Genomic DNA, 24,911 nt, shown 5'->3' on the forward strand with positions numbered 1-24,911 from the left:
TGCTGCCTGGAATCTGAGGCAGCCCTTGTTCTCTGGCAGGAGGGGAATTTAATGCCGCTGAGGGATGGCAGGTCGACAGGCGAAGAGAGATGAAAGTGTCCGCTCTGGCAGCCGGGTCGGTGGCCTCGGGGGACCCTCCCATACCCCCTCTATCTTTCTCAGCCGTTCTCCACTCAGTATGGCAGGAGGAGCCCTCAAGGGGCCCTCGGGGGAGATGTGGACCTCGAGGGACAGGATTCCCTGCAGGGCTGTGTGAGCTTGGGGGGCAGCTGGGCCTCTCTGTGTCGCTTAACTGCCTGCAGGGTGCCTAGGCCAAGGTCTGTATTATTAACGTGTTGGTGGCTGCCTATCCCTCCCCCACCTTGGCTGTCATCAGCACTGCCTGTCAGTACAGGGTGGCGGGTGGGTGGGCAGTGGGGGGCCAGGGCCAAGCGAAGAGTGACCTCCATTCGTCCATCTCCGGCACCTGGGAGGGAGTGGGAGCTGGGGCTGCAATCGGGTCAGGCCGAACTGGCCTTGAATGCAGCAGAGCCGTGGGGCCGCCACCACCCCTCTGTGACAGCAGAGCTGGGCTGGCTCTGGGAGTGGAGGCTGGGGCCCCACGGCAGAATCTGCCTCCAGGCCCAGTTGGAGGTGCTATGGGTTTTGGCCCCGTGAGGTGACCTTGTTGCTCCGCAAAGCGCCCCACCAAGTGCCTCACCCTGTGGTCCCTGGTTATGTTGCCCTTGTTTCCTGGGAACAGAGAGGCAAGGGCATTTAGCCAAGGTCATCCACAAGGGCACACACACACATACACACCAGAACGTGGCTTTGACACATAGTGACCAAGAAGAGTATGTCTAGACTCAGACTCCTAGGCCCTGTCTTCTTTCCCATCCATGGTAAAGAGTGATCCTCCAGAGGCCTGGCGCAGGCATCTAGGAGTCCAAGTTCCAATCAGGTCCCTTTACCATTTTGCTCTGTGACTTGGGTGTGTCCGCAACTCTCTCTGGGCTTCAGTTGCTCATCTGTTAAATAGATAATCCCTATCCTGATGATTTTCTGGAGCCAAAGAAGCAAATTTATTGAACAAATTGAAACCATCCCAGATTGAAGACAGCCTCCAACTAGCCTTGGGCCAAGGAGAAGTACCCACACAGAGAGCCTAGTTCCTGGCCCACAGTCACCCAGTATATTACAGGGGCTGTCCTGCTTCCTTCTTCCTGCACAAGACAAGGACAGTAGGCTCACAGCGGGGGGTCAGAGGCCCAGTCTGGCATGCTGAGTCAGGTTCAGGCCATGAAACAGGGGCTCCAGTTTGAGTGGGGGATAAGGGCAGCAAGGGACTAGGTCAGGCCAAACCCCACTGCTGTGGGGGGGAGGGGGCGCCTGGCAGGCTCTGGGCAGGCTGGGGTGGGGAGAGGCCTTTGGCGGCCACAGAGAACAAAGAGGCTGGGGTTGCCAGGATATTCTGCAGAGCTGAAGCCGGCGGTGGTGGGGCTGGGAGAGGGGCTGTGGTGGCCGTGGGAACCATGCCTGCTGCCCCCACGCCAGCTCCCCCACCCAGACTGGGCCTCAGGGCCAGGCTGGGGTAAGAGGGGCTGCCAGGGCCCTCGCTCTGTCCCCAGAGTGGCACGGCTGTCAGGGCAGAGACCCAGGAAATGCTGTAGACAAAGACACATGGCACATAACATGAGCATCACCGAGGCGAGCACAGGTGCACACTGACACACAGTGTCATGAGCACACACCCAGGCAGCGTCACAAGGTCACAGCACGATCACAGGCTGGCAGCACACACTCACACAGAATCCTGATACCAGTCCCAGGGTCGCACCCATGATGGCCACACAGATACAACATCGCAAACCGCAGAGAACCACCCAGAATCTTGTCTCAGGGTCATGAGTACCGTACAGTATATGTTGTATATTCAGAGCCACACATTCAGCTGTACAACCTGGTATCACACTGGGTCTGTTACAGGATTGAAATGTCACAGGACATCCCAAAGTGTGGGGCCGCTGACATCACATTCTAATCCATGGCCACATGAGGTCTCACATCAGTCTACCACACACTGCACAGACCCATTTTCATAATGTCTCAGTGTCACGTATAGCCACATTGCTGTGCAAGCCCTCACGTGGTTGTCAGGGCCTTGAAGCATCTCTTTCTCTCTCTCTCACACACACATACACACACACAGAGCTACATGGAGGCTGGTTTTATCTCCAGCTCCAGGTGCGCTCACTTCCAGCCTCTCCAACCACCCCCTGCCATCCAAGCAGGGGTACAGGGTACTTGAGGTAAAGCTCCCGGGTCACCAGGAGGTCAGGCTCCCAACTGTAGCATAAGGGAGCTGAGGGCACCCCCAGGGAGGGGAATTGGACATTCAGCTTCACAGGGGAGCCCGCCTCTAAGAACTTCTCTGTCAGATGGGAGAGCAGCAGGGGTGAGCCCACAACAGAAGTGAGAGATACAAGGAGAGACACAAGAGACACTTGGAGACTGAGGTGCATGGGAAGGTGACAAAACACAGAAAAAGGAGTCAGAAACAAGCAAAGACCACCAAGACACAGAGCCAGATAGAAACAGGCAGAGACAGGGAATCCCCTGGTGGACTGGGGGTCCCTCAGTGCTTCCATCACTGGGGCTGGGGTTCAGTCCCTGGTTGGGGAGCTATGACCTCCACAAGCTGCATAGTATGACCAAAAATAATATTAAAAAAAAACAGAAAGAGGCGGACATGCAGGAGCAGGGTCCAGGGCTGGGGCAGCAGCTAGGCCACTCTGGAGAGATGGGAGGTGGGGTGGCTGGGCTTTAGGGAGAATGCACCCCCTGAGGTGGGGGACATCTTGGTTAGATTTAGGTGCATAATAGTTTTAAAATAACAGCACCAGCTACTATTGACAGAGTGCTTACAAGGAGCCAGGCCCTTCCCTAGAGTGATATCATTTCATCCTCAGGCAACTTGATGGAGAATTAATTGTCCCCATTTCCCAGATGAGGTAACTGAGGTGTCATGTGTTCAACCTCACAGTCATCCCCACCCCTGCCTAGGCCTGCCCTCTCCACAAAACACAGCCCAAGAGGACGAAGTTGGAAGAGGTGCAGGGCCTCAGACTCCAGGTTTCTCTGTGATGGAGGGTGAGCCCAGGAGCTGGGCTGCAGGCTGGCACGCGAAAAGGGGACAGGATGGCTGAGTCACGGCATAACCCCCTCGGGGCTGGCACCAGAGCCATCCACCCCACACCTGTAGGCATGCCAACGAGGGCTGGCGGAGGCCATCTGCGGCCCATGCACTGCCAGCAGCCAGGCGGGGGCAGGCCAGGGCCTCCTGCCCGGGTGCCCCCTGCTGGCCAGGCTTCCCATCCCCACTCCCCCAAGGACCCTCCTCCCTGTCCCCAGAAGCTTCTGCAGGTGCTGTAGTTTGCCTTGTGCAGGGGGTGAGGGTGCCCTGGGCTATAACACCTCCCCCTGCTCCCCGCTGGACACCCCCCTTCGGCAGAGCCGCCTGGAGAGATCACAGGCAGCCACATGAAAGGGAATTTTTCCCAGGCAGAGATGAAGTTGAAAGCTGCCTCCCACCATCCCGCCTGCCCCTGCTGTGCCAGGCCAGGCTGCTGAGCTCCGGGTGCTCGGAGGGAGCTTGTGACACCTGGGGAGGGGTTGGGGGGTCAGAGCCCCCACCCAACTTGGCTGCTTTCTCTCTTCCCAGGAACAATAGCAGAGACATTCCCCCTACCTGACTGCCCACTTGGCTTCAGAAGTTGCCCCTTCCATCATCTGAAAAGCCCTCACCCACCTGAAGCCAGGCTCCAATGTTGTCAGGGAGTTCTTCCTTGAGTCTAGCTCCATCTCAGCCAGGCTCAAAGCTGCTGGGTGGGAAGAGCCCTCCTGGTCGAGTAGATGATGGTTGCATCCTGCACATACCAGCCTCTGTGATGTCCAGGGGTGGGGTATGCAGGGCAGCTGCCACCCCCTTCCTGTTCAGGCTGCCCTGGCCTAGACCATGTGGCGGTGGTGACTTCCCCAGACACCTGGCCTCAGAGGCCCCAGACAACCTTGTGCCAACAGTCTTTCTGGAGGGAGCGGGGAGAGGGGAGGGTGGGGTGGAGACAAGAGCCCAATCCTGGGACACCTCCAGGCCCCACTCCAGCAGCTCTGAAGGGGGGTATGTGGGGGTAGTTGGGGGGGGTGTCTGTGTGTGTGCATGCCGGGCACAGCCAGGTCCCCATGAACCTGGGCTGAAACTGCCCCCTGCAGCTTCACTTTTCTAGATCCTTGCAAGGATGAAGAAATGAGAACCTGAACAGGCAGCTCAGGCCCCACCCACCCCCAGCCAGAACTGCTGGCTACTCTACACTGATCGGACCTGGTGACTTGAAGTGAACAGAGAAGGTGGCCCCAGGTAAGTGATGGTCCCTGGCGGTCCAGGTTTCAGCAGGGGGCGGGGGGGCCCAATCAGGCAGGTGAGGTGCTCCAGTACTGGCCACTTCCGGATTTAAGAGCAGTTTCATCCTGTCCGCCAGGATGGCTGCTCTGGCTTGCCCCATTTCTGGATCCAGTGAAGACCTCACTTCCCGTCCTTCCTCCTTCCCAAGGTCGTCCCAGACAACCCCTGCCCAGCAATAGCCCCCAAGCCAGGCCCCAAAACCGGACAGCAAGAAGCCAGTGGTGTTTCGTGACACAAACATGCATTCGTTTTATTCACAAAACAGCCTGGTTTCCTAAAACAATACAAACAGCATGTTCATCAGCAGGAAGCTGGCCATGGGCAAGGGGGCCCAGGCCACAGGGGGCCCCTGGGCACCCGCCCCCACTGGCAGGGGGCCACGCAGAGAAGTCCTTTCTTCTGTTGCCATCAGTGAGGCCAGAAAAAAGGACTTATTTTCTCTAAGTTAAGTAGCCAGGATCAGAAATAGAGACATGGGCTCCCCAGATCTCAATGGATAAATGAACAGAACTTTCATTTTTGCAAAATCATCACTGTTAGGGGTGGGGGGGGCTCCCATTCTGGGGCCCGTGGGTGCCCCGGGGGTGGATGGGCTGCCCCCTCCCGCGCTGTGAGCACCTAGCAGCAGCTCCACACGCATGGATGGATACAGAGGGGCTTCGACACGGCGCCATCAACATTCTCTTTATAAACATGAGTGGATTCTCCAGGCAAACTATGCACTATTTCATGGTCGGAAAGAATCAAAGGAAGTTTAAATGAGGGTGGAGTTAAACTGTGCTAAATTACAGTAGTGCTTATTAGTAACTAGATTTCAAAAGGTTACAGAAAATTTACATTCTCTACACAAAAACTGCATCTCCTGCACAGACAACATCGACATCGACACAGGAAGGAAACTGATTGTCCATTCTTTGCCCAGGAAGTCTCGGTACTTTATAGATTCGTCTTTACCTCTTTTTTTTGTTGTTGTTGTTGCTGTTGTTCTTCCAAAAAAAGCAGTTAAATTTTTTTTCTTTTTTTCTTTTTTATACGAGGGACGTGGAGATGTTAAAACGACAACAAAAAATATATATATAAAAACAGGAATGAAATCTGTGAGAGAATATTTTTGGTTCTAAAGACGGGTGCATCCGTTTGTCTTCGCCCGAATCCCTTGCCGGAGACCGCACGAGCAGTGACATTGCACGCAGAGGGCAGCTTTGGGTTCGCGCCGCCGTCACTGAAACCACCGGAAGGCGGCTCCCGTCGGAAGCATCACCTTCTGGCGGGGGCGGGAGACAAAAACAAGGAGAGAGTTCAGTCAGGGTCCGGCTGGGCCTGGCGCAAAGACGTTCCCCCGTGGAGGGCCTCCTGGCGGAGGGATGGGCATGGAGTAAAAGCAGCCACCCCGTGGAGTTCCTGCCATCCGGGCCAGGCCAGAGCTGCCTGACCCACTGGCCACCGCAGGGCCTGGAGCACCCGGAGCACCCTGAGGCCGGCTGAGCCACTGTGCCCAGGAACCCTCCTTCCGGACAGGAAGACCCCTGTCCCTGGTCCAGGGGCCACAAGCGCCAGGTGGCCATGGTGCCTCTAGGAGTTGTGTTCACGTTTCTGTTGAATGAGCATGTACGCATGTGCACTGGACGCACACGAGGATGTGTGCCTTGAGCTATGCTACAGTGTGTAGTGTGTCTGGAGCTGTGGTGAGGTGAAAGGGTGCTTGCTGTGTTTATTAAGAGGCTGCGTCTATAATAAGGCTGTGTACAAGGCAGGATGTGTGTGTGTGTATCTGTCTGTCTCTACACAAGAGGAGAGTGGGTGCCTTTGTGTGCATCCAGGTATGTTCTCTGGGCAGGAGAGCAGACATATGAGGTTTAGAGCTGGGTGAGGTGAAGGGGATAGCCACGCTGGGGTGCCATTATCATTTTGCAACCATTTTGGACATATGCGTCAAGCCCATTTGCAGAGGGGCGGGGCAGGGCAGGGACAGCAGGCTGAAAAGATGCTTTTGTACCCAGGCCTGGCATCACAGTGAAGCTGTCATGGCTGGGGACATGAGGACAGGCCCTGCCACAAGGATGGAGAGAAGTCATCACAGGAACCTGTCTACTCAGAACCAATCCACAGTGGGCAAGCTTTGCCCGCATCCCAGGCTCAAGCCACCTCCAGGCCCATAGGAACCCTGGCCATTAACTATGCAGCCAGACTGAACTTGGGGCCTCCAGGCACCCCAAGTCTGTCAGTTAGATGCCTAGAGCTAGGGTCTTCCAGGCTTCAGAGCACAGCAGTCAGCACTGGACCTGCTCTATTCTTGGGTGGCCTTGGGGGAAAGGCTGGGCTCTGAAGGGGCAAACGGAGGGCTTATCCCTCTAACCCAGAAGATCTACAGGACAGAACCCCTCAAATGGGGCAGGGGAGTCTCCCAGAATCTTAGGTCACAAACTGGAAACTTTAGGACATGTCTGAAAGTCAGAGACTCAGGACCTGTGTGGGAATCTCAATACCTGACCCAGAACTCTGGATGGTGCTGAGGGGGTGGGAGGGGAGGTGGGTGTGTGGCATTCGGAGTCCTGGGGCCTGGAGGGAATGCTAGGCCCCCGTGTGAAATTACATGCTTGCCTAGGTTGCAGACTACAACCTAAGGGCATCTTAGGATGTGGCTCTAACTCTCTGGGCAGTGAACTGGTGTCTTGGAGCCTGGCCTAGAACTCCAGAGCCCAGGGACAGCTGGGCATCCCTGACACAGGCCCAAGCAGGAAAGGTGGGGATGGGGGTGGGGGTGGGTTTGGACTGCCAGACAGACCCAAGAGCCCACACACCTCCCTCTAAGGCGCCGTTACCTCCAGAGCAGCGGAAGGCTTCTTTTTGAGTTCCTCACATTTTCTGAATTTGCAAATCTGATGGCCAGTCTTTCGGTTCCTACAACTGCTGCACTGCTCGCAGTTGATGCGCCGCCGGCAGGGCGCACACATGCCGCAGCGTTTCCGCTTCTTCTTGCCCGAGCTGATGGCGGAGGCCAGCTCTCCCTGCATGGGGTACTCGGCCAGGCCGGCCATGTGCAGCGCGCTCTCAGCCAGGAACACGCCCGCGGGGGTCATGATGAAGAGGCCCGGGTTGATGGGAAAGGCGCCCAGGTAGGGGAAGTCGGACTGGCCGTTGAGGGCTTCAGCCCCCGCCACAGCCTCCATGTCGGGCAGGCCGGCGCCCGCCTCGCTCATCAGCGGTAGGTGCTCCTGCACCACACGCTTCAGCATCTCCGTGGACTGCGCAAACTGCTGCAGCGTCAGCTGTCCCTCGGCCGCCAGCTCCGTGGCGCGCTCCGCCTTGCTCAGCAGGCTGGCCACAGCACCGCTTTTGTGCTTTGAGGTAGAGTTGCTTTTGTCCACAGCCATGGCCGCCGCCAGGTCGTGCCCGTTGGCCAACAGGGAGGCGGCGGCTGCGGCTGCCTTTTCGGCTGACTCCCCGCCCATCATGCTCCCGCCGCCACTGCCGCCGCTGCCCCCAAACGAAGAGTAGTGGGAGAGGGGGCGGGAGCGGCGCAGGCTCTTGTTGAGGGGTTCACTGATGATGCCGCTCTTGTTCCGCCGCTCGGGGGGTGGGGCATCATCCGCCACCGAGGCTGGCGCAGCAGCGGCCACCGCCGCACTCTTGTCTGCCACTCCCGCCTTTGGGCCACCGCCACTACTGCCATTGGTGCCGCTGCTGCTGCTGCCGCCGGTGTCCTGGGGGCCACTGCTGAGGCTCGACATGGTGGGGCCGAGGCCCGGACCCCGCTGCCGGGGGAGCCTGCCAACTGCGGGGGGTCCACAGACAAGCACCGGGGTCCTGCTGCCCAGGACAGAGAGACCTGGTGGGAGTTGCCACTCAGCGCAGGTACATGGTCGGGTGTCCACGTGGAAGTGCTTTCACTCTGTCGGGACAAGAGGATACAGGGTCAGGGCAGTGGTAAACACCTCTGCCGCCACCAATGCATCGCCAATGGTAACCACCAGGGGCCTCACCAGGGCATTCATCAAGTGCCAGCCAAAGTTAGGAATTTCTCATTTGTACTATCTCAGTTAAGACTCATAAAAAACCTACAAACAGTGGCTAGGAATATTCTATCTGATAAGGTGGGGAAGACAAGGTTTGCGAAAACTGACTGTCCCATGGACACATGGCCACTCAGCAGCGCAGTAGAGGCTCAGCTGGGTCCCCCTGCTAGGGTCTGGGAAGACGTCACAGAAGCAGGCGGTCCTTCCTCTGGGGGGAAGTGGGGGTGGAGAGAGCGGGAGTGCTCCATTAACCTCAGAGGTTACGCTCTGCTTCCTAATCTTTCACTGACCCAATTATGGAGAAGAGGGGTGCACACAGAGCTTGGCAATACAGACCAAAGTATGGAAGCTGCCTCTGGATGATTTTTTTATATTTTTGAAGTCACTCAGTCATGTCCGACTCTTTGTGACTCCATGGACTGTAGCCCACCAGGCTTCTCCATCCATGGGGTTTTCCAGGCAAGAATACTGGAGTGGGTTGCCATTTCCTTCTCCAGGGGATCTTCCCCACCCAGGGATCGAACCCAGGTCTCCTGAATTGAAGGCAGACGCTTTACCCTCTGAGCCACCAGGGAAGTCTTCCTAATTGTGTGTTAAACCTTCAGTCGTGTTCGACTCTTTGCAACCCTGTGGACTGTAGCCTGCCAGGCTCCCCTGTCCACAGGATTCTCCAGGCAAGAATACTAGATTGGGTTGCCATTTCCTTCTCCAGGTGATCTTTCCAACTGAGGGATAGAACCTAGGTCTCCAGCATTGCAGGCAGATACCATCTGAGCCACCAGGAAAGCCCAAGATGCCTAATACACATTATCTCAAGGCTCTGTCAAGTCCTGCAGGTAAAGGTAAGTGACTTTGTTTCACACAGTTTGCCAAATAGAGCACAGAGCCCTTATTTGAAGGAGCACGTACCCTTCTGCTAGAGGGCAGGCAGCCCTGTGCCAGAGGACAAGCCTCCTCCTGTAAGAGTAGGGGGCCACCCTTGTGCACCCAGCAGCACATACTCCCCACTCCCTCTCAAGCCTTAGGACCCACTCTTGTCTCTAGGCAGGCCTCACTGCTGTTCCCCAGCCTGGCTCCCAGATGGGTCTGGAGGGAGCGCCCAGTGAGAACAGAGTGCAGAGTGGACTCTGGGCCAAAGGGACCTCTGACTGCTACAAGTTGGGACCAAGAGTTGGTGTGACCCTCTCAGAAATGGAGTCTGTTCCTTGGCCACATCCACGTGTGGGGGTGCCCCTTCCCAAGACAGAGCCTGTTCTGCTCAGGCCCCAAGACTAAGGCATGTAAGCAGCCAGGCTCCTTGGCCAGAGCTCTGGAAGAAACTGTTCCAGATGGAGCTGAGTGGTAGTTTCCTCATCAGCCCTGGCTCCCTAGCATCTGCCTGCCGCGGCCCAGCAACCCCCAAGAGAGGGGTGGGAGGACGGGGCCCCGCCACGAGCAGCTGGCGACTCAAGGGGGAGGCGCACATCTGGCCGGGCCTGTCCCGCCCTGGGCTTGGGGGTGGCGCACACTGCATCTCTGTCCCCAGGCAACCCCACCATCCCCCAGTCACAGAACTCAGCCTGTCCTGGGAGGTCATCCAGCCCAAGCCTGTGAACTGACAGAAGGGGAAATCGAGGCCCTGGGCAGGCAGGGCCCCTGGCCCAGGACTGCTAAGGAGTGGCCATGAGAAGCGAGTGCCGGCAAGGGAAAAGCTCCATTTTCCAGGGTGAGGCAAAGGGGAGGCATCAGCAGCCAGCCAGCCACTCTGCCTCCCCAGCAGGTACTGGTCCACCTAAGCTCTTTCGTAGTGAAGGCGGATGAGTGGTGAGGAAGAGCTGGGCAAGCTGGCAGATTCCACTAGGACAAACCCAGGATGGCCTGGCAAGGTGTCCAGACTGGGCCGGGGGGTGCCACAGGGGTCGGAGTCATAGTAAGAGAAAAGGGGGGGGAGTGAATATATGCATCCCAGGACAGCTATGCTCTATTCTACCCACTAAGACTCCAGCCCAGGCTGGCCGTTGGGCCCTTGTCATCAGAGATCAGGGCCCCTCCAGGTATCAGTGACCCCGGCTAGGTGTGGGGGACCATGATCACTGAGAGCAGGGCCAGTGACTATTATGGCCAGTCACCCAGCCCCTGCCCATCTGAGCTCAACTACCCTGCCCTGGACCACAGCCCCAGATGCAGGGTGAGGGAAAAGATAGTAAGAGGCAGGCGCCCGCGGGCTGGAGAGGTGGGGAGGGGAGCAGTCTGTGCCCCAGCCCCTCTGTGCGTCCCCCGCCTCTGAGGCCTGCAGGCTGGTGGCAGAAATCGATAGCTGCATTAACGCTGCTTTTGCTCCACTCCCTCCCTCCTTCCAGCTCCACGATCTGGCTCTGCGTGTGGGGCGGGCAGGTCAATTAGAAGTCAGCTCCCTCCGACACAGACACAGCCACACAGCCGGGCGTGTGTTCAGGCTAAGTCTCTCTCTGCTTTTGTCTCCATCCCGAGTCTCTCTTGCTGGGGACCTAATCTCATGTTCTGTTCGTCTCTGGCCCCCTCTTTGAATCTCTCCAATCTTTCATTTTTCTGTCCTTCCTCAGGGACTCTCCTCCCCCAGCCCACCGCCCCACCACCAGGCCTCCCCCCACCCACCAGGTCCTGGGACATGCTGAGCTCGGGCCCAGAGGACGTGATATGTCATGGAACAGGTGCTGCAGGCAGTAAACGCTGGTTTGTCAGCCTCAGAAAGTGAAGTTGGGAGTACGCAAGGACTGGCACACAGGGTAACTCTGTCCTGAAACCCTAGGGTGGGCAGATACCAACCTCTAGTCCCCATGGCCTGGTCCCCAACCAAGGCTGTCTCAGATCTGCCCCATACCTGGCCCATCTCCTTCAGGCCCTGGGAAAAGCTGATGCCCTTGTCCCAGCGGACCACTGACCACAGGGCTCACGGGCCCTACTCATGGAAGGGGAAGACGTAAGAGGAGACCTTCTCCCAGGCCCCAGCCTCTACTGCAAGGCACACAGCAACCCTCTCCCAGGCCAGAAAGGGCCTGGCAGTGCCCAGGCGGCAGGGGAGGAGCTGGGGCTGCGTTGAAGCGGAGCGGGAATGAGCGGGAGGGAAAGCTGGCGGGCAGGCGGGCGGCGGCGGGCGCATCCATCATCGGCCCTGCCAGGAACGCATCCAGCCCCCAAAAAGAAATACTGCGCCTGAGGAGGGACAACAAAGGGCTCCGTTTCATCAGCAATGCGGAGCCAGCGCCCCGCCGCCCCGCCAGCCGCGGTCAGCCCACAAAGGACCCCTTTGTCCATGCAGGAGCCGGGCCGGCCGGGAGCTGGGACCAGGGGCTGACGGGCGGGGACAGAGCCTGGGGGCGGGGGTGAGGGGGGAACCAGTCATGGAGCGCTGGGGGGCAGAGGGGGACGTGGGGCCAGAAGAGACAGGTGGTGGGGATAGAGAATCATGAGACACAGAACTCAAGGGGTGGGTCAGAGAAAGGGGCTGAGGGAGGACAGAGCAAAGGGTCAAGGTTAGAGCATCATGGGGAGCAGAGACTGGAACAGCTGGGTTCAGAGATGCAGGCTACCTGGCCCAGCCCAGAGATGAGAGGATCTGAGAGACATGGAGACAGAACCCTGAGGAGAATCCCAGACGTGAGGACCTGGGGACCAAGAGAAGGCAGTTGGACATGCCCCTGGGATAGGGAAGTGGAGGCAGAAGTGGGGGGGACCAGGTGAGCCCCGGCCCACTCTGGTCCAAGGCCTGGGAGGAAGAGACAGGAAGGACAGCTGGGGGTCAGGGGTTCCTGGCCTCAGGGCCGAACTGTGGGGCCCTACCTCCTAGGGGCTGGAGCTCACTGGCTGTCCTGGGAAGCGAGAGAGTGTCAAAGCTGGGGCCACGCCTCCCTCTACTCCCAGACAGGCCAGCCCCAGAAAATATGGGACACAGCCCCTCCCTGACCTGCTCTCGCCAAGTGACATGCAGGCTCCCTTATCTAAGGGACCCTATTTGGTAGCACTTAGCACCTACTGTGTCCCCGGCCCTGCACTCCCATGTTCTACATGTTCTCTCTCCCTTCTGACTCCTCCCCAGGACCCAAGGAACCAGAACTATGAACCAATTCCTGAGATGAAGAAATTGAGGTTGAGAGAGGTTCAGGCTATTGGGCCAAAGTCATAGAGGGGTTCCCTGTAGGGGGAGAACTTGAACCCAGAGCCCAAGCGTTAAGTCACCCTGCTTTGTGATTGCTTTTGCTTTACCCGGGAAAGGTGACCCAGCCACCCCGAGGCTGCCCTCACCCCCTCCCCGCGGGTTGTTACCATGCTTGTCACCTTTACGTGGTTGGGGGCACGAGCTGTCACAGGCCCCAGGGGAGTGTCCCCACCGGGGAGCTTGGAGATATCCAAGCAGGAACAGGGAATGCTGGACTGGTGATGTCATAATGCCAGCTGGCAATGAGGTCACCAGAGGTGGTGGCAGAGCCCTCACTCCACCCTGTGCCAGGGGAGCCCAAATTGTCCTCAGCAGGGCTCTGTCCTGGGTCCTCCAGGCTACACAGCAATGGGCGGGGGGTGGGGCAGGAGGGCATGTGGGGTGGGATGGAGCTGTCTGCATGGAGACCTGCACACAGGTGGCCACGGTGAGATGTTCTTGACGCTGCACACAGCAGCAGTAGCAGCCCCATGCCCTGTGGTCCTGGGGAGATACAGACCAGACTGGCACTGCTCTGGAGGGTTACAAAGGAGCTGGGCCGATGGGCACATGAACCAACGTGACACGGGAGGGTGGGAAAAGGATCGAGCGGGACACCGGGACCTTTCTGGAGGAAGGGGCTGCTTAGCCTGTGAGTTAAGGATAAGGAGAGGTTACCAACGTGAACACAAGCTTGAAAGGGTTCCCAAGAAATGGGGAAGCAGGGGTGAGGTGTGGCTATGAGGTTGGCAGGGTTTCAACTGGGTGGGGCCTTGAGGTCAAGAGCAGGATTTTTTTAAACAGATTTACTGAGGTATAGTTAACATACTACAAAATTCACCCCTTCCAAAGTATATAATTCAATCATTTTTAGTGAATTTATGGAGTTGTGCAACTATCTCCTACTCCTCTGCTGGTTGGAACAGCCGTCCCGCCTGCTGAAGGAGGGCTTCCTGGAAGAGGCAGCATTATCTGGGCCTTCAGGATCCCAGGCATGGCCCATCAAAGCCCACCAGCATTGCAGACTTGCAAACCCTGGCTCATTGCACCCTTCCCCACACTTGTGTGTGCACTCTTGACATGTGTGCTAACCCCCCTCACATCCCTCTAACCCACCTTGATGGGCTGGTGTTCCTGGTCTCCAATGGAGAGGGGGAGTTGGACAGACTGACTGATGGGCAGGCCAGTGGTGGTGGGGAGGGCAGACCACAGGCTATGGTGGTTGAACTGAGCTGAGCAACTGGGTGTGTGTGGGGGTTTCCATCTCTGATTTCCATGATTCAGCCTGGGGAGTTTCCAGAGGGAAAAAAAAAAAGCCCTACTCAGGCCTAAGGAGACACACACGGGGACACCAGTCTTGGAGGCCAGGAGAAATGCAGGCCTTACTGGAGGAACCAGGGCACACAGCCAGCTATGGATGGACACACACATACAAGGACACACTGACCACTGTTAGCACCCAGCAGATGGTCTGGAGTGGGCCACACCCTCAATGCCACTAGGGTCTCCCTAAGACTAACACCCCAAGACCAACTGCCAAGGACAGAATGGTGGTGGAGGCTGCAGTCCTATTTCCTTGACTCCACACTCCCTGGCCTTTTATGCCCCTTTTCTCAGGCAGGCTAAACCCCCTTCCCTAAGGACTGAAACATGCTGCTGAGAAAACCCAGGAGTATATGGGGTTCTGCCTGCCCTTACAGAGCTCCCAAAAGGAGTTGAAGGAGGAGATCAACCCATTTCATTGACAAAAACACTGAGGCCCCAGGCAGGAGGTATGCCCTGACCTGGGGCTCTAGGGAATGAGGTAAGGATCCTGGACACCTCTGATAAAGACAAGGCCTTCCTCAACAGGCACCTCCTTTGGGCCAGATTCCTTCTTTAGAAAGGTCATAGGAGCCAAAGGACTCTCCTTACTGTGTGACCATGGCATATGGCCTCTGAGCCAGTTTCCCCATCTGTAACATGGCACCATGAGGATAACAGCTAACACACATGGGGACCTTTCTATGTGCTAGACAGTGGACATGCCTTGTTTCATAGAATCCTCATACCCACTTTCTGAAGGAAGTACTATGACTGCCCCATTTAGAACAGACAGTTTGATAAGCAATTGTGAGAAAATGATTGCCTCTCTGTTTGGGAGCTCCTGGATCATAGACTAAGGTTTCCCAAAGTGGAGATGTCTGAGCTGACACTAGCCTGGGATCAGAGCCCACACACACTTTCTTAGGACCTCCCTCCTGGTGGGCCTCACCATAGGACAAGCCAGGGAAAGCCAACTCAGAGATATTTGGTCCCCACTGGGAGAGGGCATGTATCCACAGGACTGGCCAGGGCATGGAGTTGGCAGGTCCAGGTTTGTGGCTCCATCCTGTCCCTTCTTGCTGACTTTGACACCTTCCCCTGCACTCAGCCTCAGCTTGCATCTGTAAAATAGAGATCAATGGTTCTTGCTCCTCACCCCAAGCTGCAGAAACCATGAGCCCAGAAGGGCCTGTGGGGAAAGAGGTGGAGAGATACAGAAAAAAAGACTCCAGATAGCAACCCGCCCTCCAAAGAGGAAGGCTCCAGGGGCCTAAACTGGCTCCTGATGAGATTTTTCAGATGGGGAAACTGAGCCTTGGAGAAAAGGGTTCTGAGCAGGCCATAGGGTTGGGACCGAGCTCCAGAGGATGTGAGGCTGACTGGGGTGAGGAGCATCCAGCCCCCTCCCTTTCCTATCTCCCCAGAGGAAATGATAATAGCAGACCTTAATAATGAGCACTTACTCTCTGCTACGTATTGTGCTAAGCATTTCACATGCATTTTCTCACTGAAATCTCTAACTCTTTAACTACTATTAACCCCATTTACAGATGAGACTCACCTGCCTAAGGTCACTAGGTCAATCAGCAGAAGAGTCAGGATTTGAAACCAGATCTCTGCGACTCCAGGGCCTGGCTCTCCAGCACTGCCCAAAAGCTCTGAGGCACGTTTTGGCTAGAGGGTGAGGTCCAGGGGCACCCTCAGCCTAGGGGAACCCTCTTGGTTTCTCATTGGTCCTGAGGGGGAAGGGGGTAGTTCTCAGGCTCTGAGCAAACCACTTTGGGACACTGTCACAGAGAAGTCTGCAGCTGTACCCTAAGGCCCAGGAAGACAGGGGAAGGGGCTGCGGGTGGGCCGGACGGGCCAGGCTGGGCCAGAGCTCCGGGCATTCCGGCGGCCTCCGCAGGAAGCAGAATGGGACGGAAACCGGCTCCTGCCTCCTCCCCCAGAATCCTGTGGGCAGCCTAGCCGGCCTGCACAGAGGCCCTCTTTGTGCCTGCCCCAACCCGCCACCCGCGGCTGGCCCAGGGTTTTGAGTTTCCTGGGGGGTGGGGGCCCCACCACTGCTAAACCTCCAGCTACCTCCCCCTCTCAGGGGCGGTCACAGTAGTCCGCAGCTGGAGGAGGAAGTGAGTGATGACCAGGGCTACCCCAGAGCCTGATGTGTGTCCACATCTCATTCCCCCAACACACCCTAATCGGGCTGGAGGTAGGCAAAGGGACCCAGAGACAGAGCCTGAGAGGCCACCCCCCTGAGCCTGCCCTCCCTGCCAGCTGTCACCAAGCCCATCCTGACCCATCCAGGACTCTCCCATCCCACTCCATCTCAGTGCACTTGTGCCCAGGCTGGTGGACATCCACGGAGGCTGGCCAGGTGGGTAGGGTGACCCATCTGTCAATCACCATTTCCTATTTTCCAGGAACTCCCTGGACACACAACATGCATCCAAGGGAAGGCCTAAAGCTCACTTCAGCATTTCAGGGGTCCAAAGCTCCTTGGGTGTTGCAACTGCTCAAGAACACCAGACTCCAAGGAGCACCCTCGAGTTGGAGTGGATATGGTGAGGAGCAGCACTAGGGCCAAGTATATCTGCATGTGTCCACCTGGGAGGTGTGTCAGAAACCTGTGCACATTGCATGCATGAGAATGTGTGTCTGGGGCTGTGCCCAGGTGTGTGTACACTCTGTTATTACTCTGTGATTTTGAGTACTGATACACAAGTGGGGCTTAGATACCAGTGGAGGTGGAGGTCTCTGTGTGACCTCCTGTGTGTAGGAGTGGAGTGTGGCTATCTGCATCTGTGGATGTATGTGTATGACTGAGTGTGCATGTGTCCGAGTAGAGTGGTTTATATGGTGGCTGGATATCTGTGGGTTCTCCTGGCCTGTCAAGTGTGTGTGTGCGCGCGCGCATATGCATGTAAGCACAGGTGTGCATGCGCTCACTGTGAGTTCTATCAGGACCTCTGAGGGGTTCTGAGATACGGGTCTGGGACTCAACGGGCATGGGGATGACGCAGACAGGAACTCACGCCAGGTGAGGGGCCCCTATGGAAACAGGAAGTTGCCCACAGGAACACCTGGGCTGTGGTGGAGGTTGGGCTCCACCCAGGTTCAGTCTGTACCCCTGAGAAATCAACCCAAGGCTCCACTAGCCAAAAAGCTGTCCCAGCCTCGAGGGAGGCACCTGCCTCGTCTGCCGTTCAAGACCCAACAGCTCTGGCCAGCATCTAAACCCGTGTGCCTGGCCTGAGCGTGGAGAAAACTGGAAAACAAAAGCCCCCAGACCGCAGGCCCTCCCTGCAGAGGCGTGGGGGAGGCAGGCAAGAGGCGGGAGGCTCAGGAGGAGGGAGGGAGGTGTCGCCGCAGCCCCGGAACACAAAAATAATGAGGCGAGAGGGGCCGTGGGGCCGAGCCGGCTGGTTCCGGAGTCGCTATCTGACCTTGACAGATGCCACAGCTGGGCGCCTGGAGAGGAGCCGCCGCCACAGTGCTGCAGAACAGCCCCCCCGCAACCCGCCACCTCCCCCAGACTGGGTCGATGGAGGTTCAGGCAGGCCCCAGCCACAGGCAGCCACCCCACCAGGTGGGAGCTGGGGGACCTCAGAGTGTAACCCAGTCAGGCAGGGGGTAGGGGAAGGAGACGGAGGCAAAGAGAGTGAGTGGGGGCAGGACCACTGCAGGGCATGGGAGGAAGCAGTGGGGTCTCCGGAGGGTGCCCTGGCCCTCAGGTGTGGCTGTGTGTGTAGGAGAAAGACATAGAGCGTACTGTTGTGCTTGTGTAGCTATGAGGCTGAGTGTGGTTAAGAGAAGCAAGTTGTGAGTGTGGGTATGACAAAGATCATTGTGTGTGTGTGTGTCCTTGGGGTCACCAATTACTCCCCTGTCCTCTTCCAGAGCCACACCTGTCCTGGCAGGAGCCAGTCATGCTGGGGTCAGGGGTGGCGGGGTGCAAAGAGCCAAAAGCACTCTGATCTCCAGCTACCACCAAGTTCTGTCACTAGCAGACAGAGGAGAGGTGGCCCTGTGGTCGTCCTGGCCTCCTCTTTCTCACCCACAGGGGTGCTCCGGGCACAGAGATGGGCGTGGGGCTGGACGCCACCACTCTGGGGACAGCAGTGAGGGGCTGGGGTACAAGCTGCAGGAGGGGATGTTGGGCTGGAGGCGGATTAGCAATTCCGAGCACTGGCTACATAATTAAAAAATCATTACGGCAGGCGGGCGGGCAGAGCCATGTGAGCTCACGCTCAGAGCGGGTGGGGACATGGCCGTGGCACTCCCCCTCCCACCGCTTCCCGGAGGAAAAATCCCACCTGCTAATATAATTATGGAAAAACACAAGCATAGAAATTCGGTTTCAGCAAACAACGTGTCTGAGTGCCCAGGGCCTGCCTGGCCCTCAGCACAGTGGGCAGGCTGGTCACTGGTGCCCAAGGCTCCCAGCAGTAAGCTGGGTCCAGACCCCCACCTCCTCTGCCTCAGCAGCCCCCAAGAGCAGGGGTGGAGGTGTGTGGGGGACATGTAAAGCCCAGCTCCTCAAATTCCAAATCCAATAGAAAACTGGCCTGTGCTGATAGTTGACAAATGGGGAAACTGAGGCTAAGGAATCCGTGTAAGGTTATGGTGTTTGTGGCAAAGCTACTGCACCAATGGGCCACCCCAGGAACTCAATCCCCTCCCCTTCCCTGTAATCCTCCAGCTTCCCTATCTCATCGGTCATCCCCCGGCCCCCTCCACTCTCGCGGGAGAGGAGCAGCTCTCTCCCTGAGTTGGAACTGGACTGTTCAAGTCAGGTACTCCAGCACCGCCCAGCCCCTAACCACGCCGGGATCCCAGGGTGAGGGGGCGCGGGGAAGCCGAGGCTCCCAGTTCAGGGACAGGGCGTCCTGGGCTCGGCTGGGTTAAGCTAGGCCAGCAGGGCTGGCTCCCGCCCCAAGAACGGCGGCCAGCTCTGGGGCACAGGCCCCAGAACGGCAGGAACAGCCGCCATCACCTCGGGCCTGGAGCGGGAGGCGGCGGCGCGGGGAGGGCAGCCGGGCCTAATTAGTCTGCCTGGGACCCGGGCGGGCGCCGGGGCGGCAGACGCGGCCGCCGGAGCCGCGCAGGCACGTCCGCGCCCGGCCGGGAGGCGGCGAGGAGCCGGGAGGCCGCGCGCCCTGGGACGCGGTGGGACGGGCGGGCGGCCTGGGAAGGCCCGGGCTTGGGGAGATGCCGGCCCCGAACAGGCCTGCCTTCCCTCATTCTTCGGTGCCACCAGGCGCAGCAATTAGAGGCTTTCAAAGTTTGTCCTTAATTGGTTTCATTTTTGCCTCATAAATGATTCATGGCCCTGGAGGTCTGGGTGGGGGAGGAAGTGGCAGGGGGAATTTGGGAGCCAGGCCCCCTACCTGAGGCTGGAGAGGGGCCTGCAACCTTTGCCCAGTTGAAGACAGGGCCTGGGGAAGCCTCGGGCAGGTGGGATCCTCCAGCAAAAATAAAAAACCCCGGCCCTCTCCTCAGGGCACTGACTAATTAGCAACCGTGACTTCTCTGCAGACCAGAGCTCTGCAGTCAGGCCCAGAGCCACTGCAGCTGCTGGGGCCCTGGGAGGGTGAATAGTAATATAATGATAACAAAATAACAGTGTCAATAGTAATAATAAAATAAAGATGGTGAACACTTAAAGTTCTCACTTAAGCTTCAGACATGCAGTTAAGAACATCTCTTAACCACCCACCCTAAATCCCCAAGCACTATCAGGAAGAGGTCCCAGAATCCCCATTTTGCAGTTAAAGAAACTGAGACTTGGAGAGCTTAAGGTCTCTCCTCTGCCCCTCTGATGCCGAAACTCCTCACTCCTCAAGGTCTCAGCAGCTTGGGGCTTAGGGCTGGACACCTGGAACACTGCCAGTAAGTTAGGAGCTGCAGAAGACCCCAGAAAGGTCCAGTGACGCCATATCCACCTGGGCCAGGTTAGCTCTGCCCCTCACAAGGCTGTGTGACCTTGACTGAGCAATGTCCTCACACAGCCTTAACTGGCCCATCTGTCAAATAGGAAGGCAGCGGCCCTATGACTCCCACCCAGCGCTAACTTGTGCTGGGCGTGGGATCAGAGATGTCATGGATCCCATGCTCAGGGAGCTCCCAGTCTAAGAGAACATGGATGTACACACAGAGAGAAGGGCTTAGTAGAGTCTGCAGAGAACTCCGAGCGCTCAGTCAGTCACCTGCTGAGGGCTTCTTGGAGGTGAGGTAGGCAGAGGAAGCATCTCCCTTTTAAGCACGTTCCCCGGTGGCTCAGATGGTAAAGAATCCGCCATCAATGTAGGAGACCAGGGTTCGATCCCTGGGTCAGGAAGATCCTCTGGAGAAGAAAATGACAATCCACTCCAGTATTCTTGCCTAGAGAATTCCATGGACAGAGAAGCCCTGGCGGGCTATAGTCCATGGGGTCACTAAGAGTCGGCCACAACTGAGCTAACACAACCCACAGAATGCTCAGGGAATGGGTGTGGCCTACTTAAACCCTTGGCTAGAGGTCAGACCTTGAAGAAATCTGAACTACAGACTACATCAGAAGGATATTCAATGCAAAATGCCCAGCTCAGTCTGTCCATGACAGTCCCTTTTATTCTGAACTATGAGAGGTGAGGTCTACACAATTATCTGCAAGGCCCACCTGGTCCCTGGGGACATCCCAGAGGTAAGGAAATGCACTCAACAAATTCAGGAGCAGATGCTATAAGGGGCTTCCCTGGTGGCTCAGTGGGTCAAGAATCCACCTTTGATGCATTAGACGTAGGAGACATGGGTTCAATCCATGGGTCTGTAAGATCCCTTGGAGGCGGGCCTGGCAACCCACCACCCCAGGAGAATCTCATGGACAGAAGAGCCTGGGAGGCTACAGTACGTAGGGTAGCAGAGAGTCGGACACAACTGAAGGGACAGAGTAAATGCTGTATGGACTGACTTCCCCTAGAGGCCCCAGGGCTCTGGGCCGCTAGCTGGTGCCTCTTGGGTACCTCATAGATACCACCTCCTCGTGCGTCCTCCAGCTCCTGTCTCAACCACTTGCACCAGATTTCCCTCCACAAACTCTGCCTTCTCAGGCCCTGGCACCTGCTCAATTCCATTGGCTCCCTGCTCTCCCATCCAGCCGGCCTCCACCAGGCAGCGAAACAGAGGCTTCAAGTGGTATACCTCCCACTGTCTCCTTCCTCACTGTGCCTCCCCACGGCCCTCTGAGTGGCATACGTGATCGTCCCTGTGTCCAAGGGAGGAAAATGAGGCTCTGAGCAGAAGCTAAGGGACGTACCCAAGGCCACACAGCTTAAGGAGACCCAGGCCCAAATCTCTTGAAAGCCCATGTTGCTCACCTTGCTGGCCTCCTACAGGTCACATTCCTGTCCTGAACCAGGACTGGCCACTTCTTGCCCCAAGCCTGACCCATCTTCTGTCTAGACAAAAACTGTACTGAATCCGCACTCCTCCAGACATAAGATCTTGGTCAGACCGTTGTGGTCAGGGGCCCTGCAGGGTGCCCAGGAGGTAGCAGGGGTCCCTACATACTCCGAGAGCCCTAGGGTATGGGGCCTCCTGCCTCAGCCCAGCTGGGTCATCCCAAAGATTGGGTGGGAAAAGTCCCAAGATACAAACACAGAGTACCACAAATGTCTGGAGAGGGGTATGGAGGAGGCACAATGATGTTAGGGTGGAGGGGGCTGGCCATGTTCTTTGGTCCTCTCTCGGGTACAGTCAACTTTAAGGCTCTTATCACACACTAGGGAGAGGGCTGCCTGTGGAAGAAGGGAAGAAGCCTAACCTTTATACTTCCGCTACTCCATTCTGCTGGAGAATATAGCTGAATGGCTTGGGCAAGTCATACCCTCTGAATCTTCAGTTGTTTCATCTGTACAGTGCATCCAAACTCTATGGAAAAACTTTGAGAACAGGTGTAGAGGTATTCCTTGAGAAAAGGGATTCAGAAGAACTGGACAAAACACTCAGTGGTCTATGTTGGCTGGGGGCACTTGTATAGTAGAAGCTTGACAACTGCTTGGTGAACATTCAAACAAGTGGCTGAGTTCTCAGATTTCAGAGTGCCTCTTAGCAGGTCCAGGTGACACCCACCTCCCAGGTGTCCCCCATGAGCCAGGACACTGGTCTGCCCAGCCAGGTCACTGGGGTCCCTCTCCCCGGCCTGCCCATTTCAGGCGGGTCAGCACTGACATCAGCAGGACCGGCTGGGCGTGGAGCCCGCCACCTCCGGAACCGCCAATTAATTAACTTTTTCAAATTAATTTCCCAAGCAAAATTCCATAATTACATCTGTCTCCATCAGCCTGAGCCGGGCAGGCAAGACGACCCCGCAATGAGATGGAATGTGACCATACCAGGGGGTGATCATACTGGCCCCAGGAAGAGGTCAGAGGCACTGGAGGTTGAGTTTAACCATGGCAGGGCGATGGTCTGGGATCCTTACGGATGCTGAATGGAAGGGGAGGGGGCCAAGAAACCAGAGCCCCCCCCCCACCCCCCCGCAAGCAGTGGAGGGCTCAGGGACACCCATGCCTACCCAGCTCATCCTGCTGCCCCCACTCCCCACCCTGTGCCCCCAAACCACAATGGGTCTTGGCAGGGCCCAGTAGCAGCACAGGCACCGCAAGGCTGAGGAGGCCACGACTGCGGCGTTCTAATTTCCCAAAGGGGCTGAGATTAATTAGCTCACACACAGGCGCAGAGAGGGAGAGGAGAGTGGGAGCAGGGGCGGGTAGCGTCAGGCAAGGAGCTGGCTGGCACTCCCCCCACCCGCCCGGCAGGCAGTCAGGCGGCCTTGACAGCCTGGGTGCTCTGAAGGTCAGTGGCCAAGCCGGCTGAGCCAGCAGACTGGCATTGTCGCCTTCCCAGAAGCCCGGAGACCAAGACTGGGAGGGGCAGCAACCAGGAGGACAGCTGCGGAGGTGGGGGCGGGGCCACCACTGATGGCGTCCGTGCCAGGTGCTCTGTCCACACCCTCCTCTTTTATTCTCCCAGCAGCCCTAAGAGGTAGGCACCATGGCCTTCCCATTTCACAGATGAGAACACTGAGGCTCAGATCTGAGTTAAAATTCACTCAAGTTGTGGATGGTAGAAGTGGCCCATCTCCAGAGCCCACCTTGCTCCCTCCTGAATTCTGTGCTGACACAAGGTCTGCAGGAGCCCTGGGCCTGGGGGACCCGGAGACCAGCTGCAGAGTGTGGCTATCTGACTGTGGCTTACCTCTGTCTCAGAGCATGTGCTCGGCAGACTCTCAGTCATTTCAGAGATGCAGAAACTGAGAGCAGAAAGGGGAAGTGACTTGCCGCCACAAGGCACAGGGCCCCAAACCCAGACTTTCTGCCCCTCCATTTCAGGCCAGCACCAACTTCCAGCAAAACAAACCCAACTCGGTGACCTTCAGTGAGACCTGCCCCAGGGCCTCTCTTTAGCTAACCAGTACACTGATCGGGGTGGGGTGGTCACTGTCACCCCTGTGTACAGAAGAGAAGGATAGCTCCAGCTCAAGGGCACTTTCTTAACTTCTCCCTGCCAGGCTCCCCAGAGAGGAGAAAGGCGTCCCCAGGGAGGTGGGAGGGTAGGGATGGGAGAGGTGTATGATGCTGACCAGGCCCCTAAGCAGCTCTCACGAGCCTAGCAATTGACCTTCCCAGAACTTGTCTGCAAGAAGATCCCTGCAACCCTAGGGAGACTCAATCTGCTCCCTGGGCCACGCCTTGACTCCTACCCGACACCCAGTGAATCATGTCTCCACAGAAGCCAAGGGCAACAGGGCTTACCCTCCCTGGGCTTACAGGATCAGCAGTGCCAAGGTTCTCGGGTCCAAGATAACAGACGGCCCTAGAAGAGTCATAGGGCAGTGCCTAAGTGGGGAGGGGGCTGGCCCAACTAGGAATATTCTTCATCGTGTGAATTATGGGAGATGGGTAGGAGCCCCCCTGAGGCACAGGTCTACATGGGGTTTGGACCCAGGGTTCCCCTCCCACTCTGCAGCTTCAAGCTAGGAGACCTCAGACAAATGGCTTGACCTTGCTGAGTCCACTCCCTGATCTGTGAAATGCCCACCATGACAGTCCTACCCCCACCAGCGTCCTAGACAGGATGAATGCGAGGTTCTCAGTGCGGAGCCAACAGGCATAGGTGCTCAATAAATGAGAGCTGTGTGGTTATTTTTACCGTCATCCTCAGCCAACACCAGAATGAGTGAAAGCACTGCTCGAGCCAAGAATGTTGGGTAACCCAAGCTGTGGCCCCAGTTCTGCCACTGTTTGAGTCTGAGCCAATCCCTTAATGTCTCAGTTTCCCCAGCCTCAAGTAGAGCATCCCCTGTCCTGCCCTCTTACCTGCAGGAACCCCGGGAGTTGTGCACACGAAAGGGGTCTGAGGGCTACAGCGAGGGCAGCACTCAGCTGTGCTTTTCTGGCCACAGGAAGAGCCCACTTCTACTTCTTGCCAATGTTTCCTCCTATTTCCTTGTCCCCCTCCCCACCCAAGCCCGGCCTGTTCCATGTCCGCGCTTCTTCAAGCTCCCACAGTCCCAACAGCCCTTCCATAGGTGTATTCCAAGCCCCTCACTGCCCTGCGAAGGCCACATTTGCCACCTGGAAGTCCCTGCCTGAGGCTAACTTGTGGCTTTGCTATCTGTTGGAGGTTAGGCGATAGAAAAAAAATCTGGGAACGATGGTTGGCTCTCTGTGTATCTAACCATGCTGTGAAGCCCCCAGGAGTGTGCACCCAAGGACTCCAGGTTCCTCTGTCCTGGGTCCCATCCATTCCCAACCATCCCCTTCCCAGTGACCCCAAGCTCAGCTTCCTCAATCCCAGACTCCATCATTCTCATCTAAGAACAGCCCTAGAGAAGGCTAAATCCACATTCTAATTAAGGAGTCTTTGGTGTGGGGTACCACTCCCAAAAAAATGCCAGCTTTGGTGGAGCAAACAGGTGGAGAGGAGGGCTGGACTCACCTGGAGATCCAAGTGAGAC

At 57.2% G+C, this 24,911-nt stretch overlaps 1 protein-coding gene across 6 annotated transcripts in view; it reads right to left on the reverse strand.

Moving 5' to 3' along the window:
• Window positions 1-4,662: 4,662 nt before the first annotated feature.
• CXXC5 (CXXC finger protein 5) overlaps window positions 4,663-24,911 on the reverse strand; it is a 34,956-nt gene continuing 14,707 nt past the window's right edge. For 3 of the 6 annotated variants that reach the window (XM_043465343.1, XM_043465344.1, XM_043465349.1), the window contains exons 2-3: window positions 7,261-8,330; window positions 4,663-5,702 (exon numbers count right to left, since the gene is read on the reverse strand). In XM_043465343.1, the coding sequence (XP_043321278.1) occupies window positions 5,658-5,702; window positions 7,261-8,169 (954 nt within the window). In that variant the 5' untranslated portion in view covers window positions 8,170-8,330 and the 3' untranslated portion in view covers window positions 4,663-5,657. Of the gene's footprint in view, window positions 5,703-7,260; window positions 8,331-14,861; window positions 14,881-15,473; window positions 15,494-21,713; window positions 21,987-24,911 lie in introns of those variants that run through there. The other 3 variants (XM_043465345.1, XM_043465347.1, XM_043465348.1) reach the window with 3 other exon arrangements.

The sequence above is a fragment of the Cervus canadensis genome, chromosome 4 (assembly GCF_019320065.1).
Source record: "Cervus canadensis isolate Bull #8, Minnesota chromosome 4, ASM1932006v1, whole genome shotgun sequence".
NCBI lineage: Eukaryota > Metazoa > Chordata > Mammalia > Artiodactyla > Cervidae > Cervus > Cervus canadensis.